This window comes from Brienomyrus brachyistius, chromosome 12 (genome assembly GCF_023856365.1).
Source record: "Brienomyrus brachyistius isolate T26 chromosome 12, BBRACH_0.4, whole genome shotgun sequence".
Classification (NCBI taxonomy): Eukaryota; Metazoa; Chordata; class Actinopteri; order Osteoglossiformes; family Mormyridae; genus Brienomyrus; species Brienomyrus brachyistius.
The window spans coordinates 23208693-23221261 of record NC_064544.1 but is presented as its reverse complement, the minus strand read 5'-3'; the positions used below and the strand labels follow the sequence as shown (position 1 = coordinate 23221261).

Below are 12569 nucleotides of genomic sequence, written 5' to 3'. Positions count from 1 at the left end.
CCGCCAGCCGGGGTAATCACATATGAATACAAAATCAAAGACATTTAAAAACTCCTCTGATTGATTGTGGAGCTCCCCCCCCCAGCGGGCCTGGGTTTGAGGGGCACTGTAACGTAAAGGACAGTAGCTGTGACCTAAATCTGGCAAGTTACTTTGTTCCTCATCTTTTTCTGTGACGGATTCTTCCTGACAACAACTTAATGAGATTTATAGATTGACTAAGTATAACAGGGAAGTTTTCAGCTGGGCTCGCACTGCAGAACTCGCATGTTTCTTTAGGTTGGCCTTGGAGGGGATCACAGTGGGCAGCACTGTAGCCTCACACCCAGGGTGTGTAGAAATTGCATGTTCCCTCTTCACACGAATGGCCTCCCCAAGTACAAAACCATATAATTAAATACATCCATTTTCCAAACCGCTTATCCTACTGGGTCGCGGGGGGTTTAAATAAGAATGATAGAAATATATATGGAGAAGAGCTCAGTCTCAGCATATACTAAAAATGATGGAAATATAGATGGAGAACAGCTCATTCCCACCATATACTGTGTTTAAATAAGAATGACAGAAATACAGATGGAGAATAGCTCAGTCTCACCATATACTGTGTTTAAAGCCAGATGCTGTTGCTGTAATTAAAGGAGGTTTTTAGACAGGCCGCACAAGGCAGGCTGTTATGGGGTCTAAGTGACTCGCCAATGGGCGCTTTGGCGCCTGCAGTTTCCTGGGACACAAGGGATATGGCTTCTCTTACTGTGTGTAAAAGATCTGGAGGTAAATAGAGGACTTTCGGTGCATCATTTGCTTATTGGTGCTGGCTCTGAAGGCTGTAATGCCACGTGAGTCAGGTAATGAGAATGAATGCCAATTTTCACTTTCTAATAAACACATTCCTTGACCTGCTGCTGTGCGACTGATGGGATTATACTGATAATTTAATCCTGTGAGTTGCTGGAGGTCTAAAAAAATACAAAACAAAAAAAAGTCTAGACCCTGAGACCCACAAGGGTTGAACTTCAGAATGAGGTGTATTGGCCATGTACTTTCAGACCTAAAAGGAGTGTGTGAGCTAAACACAGAACAGAGAGACTTAAAACATCTCAACTTTCAGCCAACACAAGGTCATACGCAAGTAAAATAACTGTTTCAGTGCGACCACTGCTCAGGAAAATGTATCTTGATATTCTGTTTGTTTTGTGACTGAAATCTCATCCCAGAAGATAGATGCTATGGGCAGGATGAAGGGGTTAGGAATGATCCCAATTTGTTTCTTGGCCCTGGAGGCATAAAGGTTTCAAGCGAGGGCAGGTCACAGCCGGCGATCTTCTGAGCTGCATTGATAATGCATTTGAGACTGGTGTCCCATGTTGTGATGGACTTGACTGTCAGTGCTGACATGAGGATGGACTCAGTGATGGCTGTGTGGAGCTGAGATTTCTTCAGCTGCTGTAGGAAGTACTTCTTCTGTGCTTCCTTTATGATGTGGTCAGTATTGTTCTCCCATACTAGCGCTGAGGAAAAAGAAAAACATAAGACTAATGAATAATGACTTAATACGGATCAATGGATTTTGTGAAAGAAAACAATGCACTTCTACTTTCCATCTCAACCCTGTCATGGTCCACTGGTAACATGGTCCTCATCTATGGACAAAAAAATAAAAAAAAACAGAACTTGAAAATCTGTTCGTTTTCTCAATTCCTCAGAAAAGTCACTCCTGATTTAGCCTAACAGAAGCAGGCAATTCCATAAACTGCCACAGAGTGGCAGGCTACTTATGTACCTCAATGCACTGTGTCTGTGTGGTGGCCTTTAGGATGGACTGAAGTACTGAATTCCAGTAGTGAATTCAATTGCCATGCTGGTATGGGAAGTACTGAAAACCTCACTGCAAAACATCAATAAGCATTTAATTTGTGATTTTTTCTACCTCTCTGCGACCTTCTTTGAGAGAAGCTTATTGAAGATTTATAGACTTTCTTGGATTTTATGTTGTATTAAACCAGGATTGCTAAATCTCAAACATCTGGTGTCACACACTTTCAGACCCTCACACAAGAAATATAATAGCAAATCTATATTATCCCATTAAAAACCTAGAACATTTAATACATTAAAAACATTGGGATAGTTTGCCAACCGTACGGACTATTAATATTAACTATGTAATACAATTGTTACATACATGTAAATGTGTGTGCGGACTTGTCTCGTAAGTTGGCTACCCTTTTCTAAACTTGTAGTAAAATGGTACAGCAAATTTTTTAGGTGTTCATTTTAATGACGTTTTTTTAGAGAGGGTGCTAAGTCTGTTGTTATGGTAAATGTTAGGTTTGACAATGTTCCAAAAAAAAACATGTTCTGTTTTTGGTCCGCTTGCGCTGAGTAAACACTCAGATGTGCTACAGTGTGAGTTTTTCTTTGTTATTTTCCCCCAGTGCTCTGACACTCAAAAATGGATAAATTTCAGGAAAGCCAGCATACTGGAAATCACAAGGCCGACATTCCGAAGCCCACAGAAAAGGTGAGATGCCCCATTGCTGCATCCATGTACCCCCCACAGTCAGCCCCGAAGGTGCCACGTTAGCTTTCTCATGTTCAGTGAGACCCATCGCTGTAGTGCTCTCCGCCAGGGACTGGCTTGTCTCCCGAATGAGTGATGAGGTGCTCGCTGCGATCAGCCCCTTCGCTAAGTTGGGCGATCGCTGTCATGGTCACCGTGGGGTAGCCCATTTCTGAGTGGGCAATTGTGATGCCCGGCTCGTCCGCTCCTCGTGTGTGCCACGCCCCCTGATTACCCACGTGTGATTCTCTAATTGTCTCCTGCTGTGTCCGATTATTTTGATTTAGTCATGTCCTATTTAAATCCTGGTCTTGCCTGTTACCCTCGTTCGTCATTGCGTGACTCTTGTGCGTGATGTTAGTTGGTCTCCCTTAGTTTCCATGTTCTCGGTGTTTCTTTCCCCTAATAAACCCCTGATCTCCCCGATCCTGCCGCGTCTGCCTGATTTTTGGCCAACCGCCCGCACCATCGCCTGTTCGCCCGAACCGGAGCGTGACAGCAATTACATGTCATCAGAAATGGACAGATCACTGCTGGTTTGCCATGGACTGGGGGCCCGTCCCTGACTTTCTGCCTTGCACTCCGTATGAATTATTCTGTTATGGGGAGGAACTCTGGACTGATGCTGGGAGTGTTTTCAGACTCAGTTTGCACTCTGCTCTCTATAGTTCAGTCTTCTGGAGTGTTTCTGGGAGCAAAAACCTGAACTGTCTGGAAGGGATGCGTAATTTTTTTGCTCAAAATTCCTGGGTCAGTCCATGCTAAATCAACCAATGTCCAGAAAAGTTTCATGGGCATCATTCCTGATTTTGATGAAAACTTGGTATTTCGATCCTTATAGAGAACACTGAAAATTCCCCAAGTTTTATTGAAAAATTCTGAAGCAGTCCAAAGTTATGGCCCTTTCAAATTTGGGTGCCACGCCCCTTTTTTGCACTCGCGAATCACGCATGTAATTTGTAAGGGTTTTCAGGAGACCATATCTTCGTTTCTAAGCATGCTAGAGAGCTGAAAATTGCTCTCCTGGTATACTTTTCCCTGCTCTTTCAGAATCTTTCTGTGGCAGAAATTAAGCTCAGGGGAAGCACTTCAAAGTTCTTCCTGGAGAGTAAAGTCTCCACCTGAGATCACTTTTTAAAGTGATTTTTATCAGCCTTTTATGATTTTTCAGAATTTTTCCTGAGTGTTCCTGCCATTCACAACAGTTAAGGTATTTCCACCAGTGGAGCATCCTATTTCATGGATTTGTTATGGTTGGTGACCAGTGGGTTCTGTGTCCCAGTGCAAGAACCTGGATTGCTGTTGTACCCTTGAATTAAATATGTGAGCTGAAAAACCTGGGTAGATATCTGAAAATGCTAACTGCAGGGTGTGAAAATTGTTTGTTTTTTTGTTCACATCTTCGGGATGAGGCGGATCCACAGTACAAAGTAGAAATGACAGGATTCTCTAGCTCTCCCTGAGATATGCAAATTTTTTTGCGGCGCACTCATACTGAAATGGAACAGATTAATTAAGAAACTCGTTAGAAGAGAGGCCAGTTTGTTAGGTAGCAGCACTACTAAATCCACTGTAACGTCATATTTTTTTTTAGCAGAAATCATTTTTCTTTGCCAAATGCAGGGAAATGACTCGCGCTGTTTCTGTATCTGAATCAATCCTATCATCACCTGTTCTGCTGCTGCTGACCTGTTACAGAGGCAGCCAGTTGCTGTGCTGTCCCTTTGTCTCTGCCCTCTCCTTCAATGGCCTGCCCCCAACCCCCCATCGCTGACTACTCAGGCCCTCCCTTTATGACAGGGGTGGGGAACCTATTCCATGGAGGGCTGCTGTGGGTGTGGGTTTTTGGGATGACCTCTCAATCAGTCAATAACAAAGCAATGGTTCTCAACTCTAGTCCCGCTTTGAGTCCCTGCCAGACACAGAGATTACCTTTCTATTTATTAAAAGTGGCAGCATCCACAAATTTTACTCTTCTCTCTTGATTCTGTTTCGGTTTGCAGAGCATAATACATCTTTCTGAGATGTTTTGTCCCTGGTGACATGGATCTCTCTTAAAATGAGCTCACAGGCACACACACACACGGGCACACAAACACACATACTCGCAGGTGCACATGCACACACAGATTCGCTAAGTTTTCCATGAGCTGTAACGAGAAGCTTAATCATGGACCTGAAGCTGCAATCTCTGTAGGGAAAGGCTGAACTCCTAGGTCACCTCAGGGACGAGCTAGAGGCCTGTCACAGGTGCAGCTGTAACAGCGTGAGTCAGCATGACGGTTTAAGGGAGATGGGTCATGTTGAAGGTGCCTGACCTCACAGTCACCTGACTGCTGTCACTCCTGACACCTCTGTCATGCTGCCGGGCGCCTGACCTCACAGTCGCCTGACCTCACAGTCAGCACTGTTTCCAAATGGTGCATCTCCTTCAATGATGTCATCCAGCACACTGCCCCTGGCGTAACCTGCTGGAGAAGGGAGGCAGTAGTTAAGCTCTGGAACATGTGGGGCACCTTTCACGGAATGCCAGGAAGGGTTCTGGTCACTGCCATCAACTCAAAAGTGCTGTGTGCCCAGCAGCCAACACATCTTCCTTAGTTACTCTGCCCCTGCTGGCAGAAGCTTTCTCCATTAAACAGGAGTTATTTCTTTATTTCTGTCCATAAGCTCATCTTTTGTAATCCAGGGCAGTGACTGTGTTTTAAATATAAAGGTCTTGCTGAATGGTGTGTGAAGTGACTCCCACCCCTGATTTTTGCCCCCCCCCCCCCCCCCCCCATTTCTTTTCCACCAGCGCCTCACAGTCTGCCTGGTGTCCGCTGCCCTGTTCGGCTGCCTTGGCTCCTCATTCCTCTATGGCTACAGCCTCTCTGTGGTCAATGCTCCTGCTCGGGTGAGTACCACCAACAGCCAGCAGGCGGCGCAGCTGTGCAGGGGCCTCCGAGGACCGGGTTGAGGAACACTGCTCTAAATGACCAGCTATGTCACCTAGAGGATCGACTGACCCTAGTTGCAGCAGCAGCAGATGGGCCCCTGCTAGTGTGTCTTCAATGTTAGCTTTCTGTACCGTTAAAAATCTGTCCGCCTCCTTATCGCCTCCTTTTTAAGTCACTTAAATCACTGCAGACTGGCACGATCCTCTCTAAGATTCGCTTCAGGGCGGTAAAAATACGGCTGTGCACATAAGCAGGGCTCCATGTTAACTCTCTGATGTTTAGCATAGTGGCACCAATTTCTGGCTGGGGTCTGAAGCATGTCCTTAAAATAGCTATTGGGTCAAACGCACATGGAGCTGGAGGGAGCAAGTCCCCATGTCAGCCATGAGTCACGCTTCATGTGGGCTTTCTGTGCGGGGGAGGGCGGGTGGCCTTTCCCAGGTTGAGGTCAGACTGGGACAGAGTTGGAGTGGGGCGAGCACGTGTGCAAATGGTAACTGCAAAAAGCTTAGAAACGTTACAAAATAAAGGCCTAAAGCGTGACGGCTTGTCATGGTTACGGGTCTCAAGTGTTAAAACACCATGACGTGCTCCTCTTTTCAGACTGAAGCCCGACACCTCGCCGGGATGCATAATTATGGCTGATACACATACGTCAGGCGTATAATGACGCAAGCTCCATGATCGGTAATGTTTTGGATCCAGTGCAGGAAGGAGGGGGTGCTGTGGCGTGGCTGAGGTGACCTCAGGAATGCTGGATGCCAGGTTGTCAGAGAGGTGCCATGGTCCAGGCTGCCATCACCGTCCAATGGATTAGTGACAGTGCCCCCTGGTGGATATGGGGAGCACCTAAATGGACATGCAGATGTTGTAGCTCTTTCAACTGGAGTCCTGAAGCAAAGACCATATTTAATTTTAGCTTGGCAGTTCAGCTCTGCACACACACGCATCAACAAGTGCTAAGGCAGTGATCACAGATCAGCTCCTCGGGACAATTATAGGGGCTTTTGGGATATATCAGACAGCTGCACAACCTTGAGATACTTAAGTCTAAACTTTGCAGAATGTTGTTGAGCTTTTGCAACCGTGTTTAGTTTTGCAGCTAATTAATTCTTCTTATCATCAAAGTCTGAATGGTTAGTAAAACAAGGATGGGTTTCAGTTCCCTGCATGAAGAGGATTTAACTCACAGCTGAATACATTTTAGCAAACCCTAGTGTTTCTGCAAGCAAAAACAACTCTAACTGAAAACAAAATATGGCTCGGATACCCTTGGCTTCCCGCAGTAGAATTACATCATGCAGAGTCTTTTCATTTAGCGGGGTTAGCTAGCATTCTGCTTTCCTTCCATACACCTCATCCCCTCGTCCCCTAACTCTGCTGCTGCCTGCGAAATCACATGATAAGCAAGTATCTATTCTGTATATAAATAAGTAATGTAGACAGAGCACAACTGCTGTGATGTAACGTCGTCGCTAATTTCTCCAGTTCCAACGGTGTGTTAGTCACAGGGAGGCGGCTTGGCGTCTTTTGCGGTGAGACACTGTGAGAAGTCTAGGCAGTGACGGATGGGCCACTTCCCCATTTTTAAGGTGATAAGTGCGTGTGGCATTTGCTGACACAATAGCTCGAGTCTGTTAGCATGTTGGCATGTTCGGCGAAGCATGAAATGCTGCAACATAAACTGTTCCACTGCCTTGACTTGTGTTGGGGAGGGTAGGAGGGCTGTTCCAGGAGTCGGGTAACAATGGAGACTAACTTCTGATACACAGGCCTGACATTTTATTTGTTTTCTTAGTTTTCGTTAGTTGTGTTACTTTAGCACTAATGAGCAGGGAGACTACAGAGTAACAGAGGTTCCTCCTGACTCAAGGGCATTTTTGAGCTCTGAATGGGGAAAAGGCCATTGGAGCCAGACACGCACCCCTACCCCAGACACAAGCTCACATGGGGCAGCTCTGAGGATATGGGACAGGTCAGAGGTCACATTTTGTGCCCTGGGCCTTTCTGCCTGTATTGGCATGGAGAAAATGTATGTCGGAACCACAGCTAAAGCTTAGATCCTCGTAACTGTAATCTACGATGGGAAGTGTGGGACTGTGATTAATGTGATGTATACAAAGTGTTTTGTTGTCTTTCAGTAATTAAATTCTGTGTATTATATTGCTAATTATTTCATTAACATCAGTTAATAGATCTTGGTTCATGTGTTTCTGTGTTGGTATATTTATACAGTAAGACAGATAGATTGGTTTTGTATTTAACTAGACCAGAGTTTACATAGCTACTGCTACAAAGAAAGTAATCTGGGGAGATGAGTGTTTGATAGAAGGTCATATCAACTGTGGTTGGCGGTGGTACAAAGTGTCAACTGGAAAGGTGGGGGTGTGTCGACAATAATTATTATATTATAATTATTAGCAAAAGCCTAATAATAATAAAATTATATATGATAAGCTTTTTAGAGGAAAAAATAGAACTATTAACACTGCATTTTGTGAATTAGGCTCTATCTGTAATTAAGTTTTTAAATAACATTCGGACTTTAAACACTTATTAACTCCTGGCCCGATTCCGTTGAACAGTGTGTTAGCGCCTCAGTGGGACAGACAGGCACATTTGGTTCTTCGCCTCGGTACTGTAGACATGATTCCTCTCACACACAACCATGGGTTTGTAATCTGAGCAGTGATGTGTTCTTTTCATAATAGCAATGAAAGCTCTGTGATTTAAAGGGACAGTTCAAAACTGGAAAAAAAATGTATGTTTTAGAGCAGGGGTGGCCAATCTTACCCAGAAAGGGCTGCTGTGTGTGTGTGTGTGTTTTTGCTGCAACTCCGTAATTAGATTATTAATTAGAGGACTGATTGAAGAGTACTCACACCTGATTTGAACAGCTGAACTACAGGTTATCCCAAAAACCCGCATACACACCGGCCCTTTGTGGATAACATTGCCCACCCCTGATATAGAGGGTCATTAGTTGCTGTCTATCCATTTAGGTTGTTTTGCTGGGAGTTGCCTAGTTTCAGAAATATCGGCCATAGAAATGTTGGACTTCTCTCGAATATAATGGGGAGTGATTAAAGCGCCGGAAAAATACATTTGAAAAAATCCAACAGCGATTTCTTTTACCAGAAATCAAGACCCGTTACTCAAGATAAACCACAGACTTTGTAGTGAGCAATTTAATGTAGGAACTGTTTTCTTCTACCAAAGTCCACACACCAATCGGATCACTGCGCAGAAGATACGAGCACGAGCACTCTGGCGATATTATTAATATTTGTGCTGTATTATTTTTTTCCCGACTTACCTACAAATTAGATTTAGACAGACTAAAGGAATCCTGGGACCGGTTGTATGTTGGGTTTACACTACAATTATGCTATACTCGTGAACAGAGAAATAAATTAAAAGTTCTTTTACAGCTATATTTTCAAAGCTCTTGGTATTATGCATGTTTGTACTGCAGGATCATCAAATATTTTCCGATTAATCACGATTAATTACTCTTCTTCGATGATGTCTTCTTCCATTGATGACTCACACCAAAAACTAAGCTTCTAGCTGCAGCTGGAACTTAACCAAAGCGCTTGTGAACGTTCGTTTGAAGTATAGTATTGGGAAACACCTGTGTCACTTAACGGTGGTTCATACCAATGTAGTTAGCAACTCAGTGTTGGGGAAACAAACCCTTGCTTGGATGAGGGCCTGGGAGGGAGCACAAACGTGAACCATCTGGGGATCTCCAAGGAGCAGGGTGGGAAACACTGCTCTACACCATTAAGCACTCTTATCTCACTCCTTGGACGTCACAGTCCTGTTTCCGCGGGTAACAGATTAGCAGCTGGAGCTGTTCTTCACCCTGAAGTTAACGCTTCTTCGGTAGGTTGCAGAGATGTTCAGGTTGTAATAGAAAGACAAGCCTCTCCATTAAATTAACTGGACAGTGTGATTTTTTAGCATCACCAAAGAGGGTAAACTCAGGATGCTAAAAATCAGTGTAACAATTTGTCTACAATTTAAAAAAAATAAGAAAACAAAAAACAATATTGATGGAGCAGCTTCACTGCTTGTACTTCTAAATGTGTTTGTGTCGACACCATTCATTAAGCATTACTAGAATGTGTGAAATGTATTGATTCATAGGTAATTACATTTTAAATGTGTGTTTTTGGGGATTGAAGAAACAAGGTTTTGTAATGAATTAGTATGTTTTCCTGTCTGTAAATTTTTTGGAAAAGCCAAGTCTACGGGTAACAGAGGTATTATTATAGACATTGTTACTGGTATAACACCAATATTTACTGCAAACCAGAGGAGGTTAATGTGGTGGTGCACTTCATACGTTTTAACAGCAGGTGGCAGAGTGGATAATAAGCTGTCTCTAACCAGGAGCTTCGCAAGGTGCTTAGCAGGAATGGAGGCAGTAACAGCTCCCAGCTGTGGAAATGGGTCAAGGGTATTCTGCGTAAATCGCTTGCGATGAAACCTAGCAAAGAAGCTTTTTGTGGACTAGCTAATCCTGACCTTGGTTAACTGTTATATCACTGTTATAAATAACCAGTAGAAATTGGTGTGTTTTAAGTGTATAACCCAGATAATGGCAGGAAACCAGGAACTGGTGTCTCTGTCTACACTTGTAGCCTCTCTGGGTTCTGGGTTTCCAGCGTCTACTCTGTGAGAAAGTCACGACTCTGGGATTTCATTATAGACTCATTGTTTGATAGCACACATCAGCCTATCACATCACAGAAACAAAGGCAGTTCCAACCAATCATATGGTAGTCTTTTAGGAATGGACAATGTGTGCCCAACAAACGCACTGCAAGGTTGGTTGAGTTAGCGGAGCCACATTACTATTTTGGTAATATCATGGAAGAGAGAAGCCCTCCCTCACAGGAACCTTCAGGTGTCTGTGATGAAAGCAACAGCTCAGCAGCCAGAACATCTTTTAAAAAAAGATATTATGGATAAACAAGGTAAAATGATGTTGGTGGGGTGGTTGTAGCTTTTGCAGTTTAAAGTGTGACACACAACAGACTGGTGCTGCGTTTTGCAAACTCTGCCAGAAATGTGTGCCAGCAAAAACTGCAAATATTTCAAACTTCCTTCACCACGGGAAGCATTTTCACCCACTAGAACATACAGTGTCAGGCAATTAGAGTTTCCACTTTCATTCTTAAGAAATACGGGACAAACTGTGTCCTATACAGGTTATTTTTCATTATATTTTTCACTGTGTAACCCTCTAACAAGCAGTGAGGCAGTCAGAGAAAAAACCCCCCCAGCAAAAAAACAAACTTATTATCCATCCATTTTCCAAACCGCTTTATTCTACTGGGTCGCGGGGGGTAGAATGCATGTTCTCCCCATGTCGTCATGGGGTTTCCTCCGGGTACTCCGGTTTCCCCCCACAGTCCAAAAACATGCTGAGGCTAATTGGAGTTGCAAAATTGCCCGTAGGTGTGCCTGTGTGAGTGTGCCCTGCGATGGGCTGGCCCCCCATCCTGGGTTGTTCCCTGCCTCGTGCCCATTGCTTCCGGGATAGGCTCCGGACCCCCCGTGACACAGTAGGATAAGCGATTTGGAAAATGGATGGAATAATAATAAAGCAAAGAATTCCCAGGAGAGATGCACATGTTTTCTATGGCGCTTGACATTCTGTGTGGTTTTAGTTGTTCGGGTTATTTACTTCATTACTCTTCTGTCTGTGTGCAGTCGCTGTGTTGTTCATACATGTGAGATATGGCTGGATGGAGCCCCTTCAGTCTGTCCTTCCATCTGTCGGTCCACACTGCAGGTTTCCCTTAGTCTGTACCACCCCTGCTGATTGCGTGGTTAAGTCTTTCCGCTTATGTTTTGGTCCGCTTCGCCTCTTTGAGGATTTACAGCTTGCGGGTATCACATCTGCGCTACGCCTCCACTATGGTGTGGTTCCTGCTGGGCCTTTGATTGGTTTATGGTTATTTTCTATACTTTCTGTTTCTGTAATTAATCTTGTTATTAATCAACATCAAAGCAAATCTTTTCCTCTGACCCATCAGAACAACATGTTTTCTTGATGCCCGACTCTAGGGATTGACCTTGTAATGACCCCCAGTGCCAGTGACCCATGTCCCTCTCCACTCTCAGTATATTAAGGCGTTCTACAACGAGACGTGGATCCAGCGGTATGGCAAGCCCGCTGGGCCGGAGGTGCTCACCCTGCTGTGGTCCGTCACCGTCTCCATCTTCGCCATTGGGGGGCTCGTAGGGGCGCTGGGGGCCTCTTTGCTCATGAAGATCCTTGGAAGGTAGGTCAGATTCTCAGGAAGCATGTCCTTTCTCCTCATCCTCTTCATCCTCATCTGCTGCTCACTCATTCTCTCCAGCACCTTTCTCTTCTCGATTTCTTTCCTTTCTTTTTTTATTAATGACAAGGTGAGAATAAACTGTTACTTGGAAGGAAAAGCAAAACAACAGAAGAATTAAAAGAAACCATTCAAGCTCAAAACTGCAATGACAAAACCAATATGCATAATTAAGCAATATTTATGCGTTCGAGTCTCCGCCAGGGTTCTGTGTGTGGAGTGGTGTGTGTGGAAGATGCATGCAAACTGTGCGTAACTATGAAGGACAGGCCTGACACTGTGTGTGTGTGTGTGTGTGTGTGTGTGTGTGTGTGTGTGTGTGTGACCGTGTGTGTTGGTGTACGTTTACCTATATATAATGGGAAAGAAAAATACAAGAGGAGAGAACTAAGGGGAGATGGAAATGAGAAAGAAGAGAATGAATGGCAAAGAGAAACCTCGATCTCCATAGGGATCTTTCCCGGCACCTTGGGAGCCAGGGAGGTGGATGGATGCTTACAGTAGCGGAGAATCGAAAGCTGCGGGAGACGAATGCGATATCTCCAAACCGGCCATGAGGGCGAGAGTGATCGTGGTGCAGCCGTTTAATCATGGCATGCCGGCCCATGGAATCAGGGATGTTTCAGCCACGGATCAGGGACCTTTCTCACGCAATCTTTGTTTCTAGGGCTTGACTTTCTTCATCCTCATAAGTCCAGTGACCATATGAGA

The 12569-nt window shown here is 44.5% G+C and overlaps 1 protein-coding gene across 4 annotated transcripts in view; it reads left to right on the top strand.

The window, feature by feature from the left end:
- Positions 1–12569, top strand: part of slc2a9l2 (solute carrier family 2 member 9, like 2) — a 102712-nt gene that overhangs the window by 11536 nt on the left and 78607 nt on the right. For all 4 annotated transcript variants that reach the window (XM_048970289.1, XM_048970288.1, XM_048970290.1 and 1 more), the window contains 3 exons: positions 2439–2524; positions 5361–5459; positions 11641–11801. In XM_048970289.1, the coding sequence (XP_048826246.1) occupies positions 2456–2524; positions 5361–5459; positions 11641–11801 (329 nt within the window). In that variant the 5' untranslated portion in view covers positions 2439–2455. The remainder of the gene's footprint in view (positions 1–2438; positions 2525–5360; positions 5460–11640; positions 11802–12569) is intronic.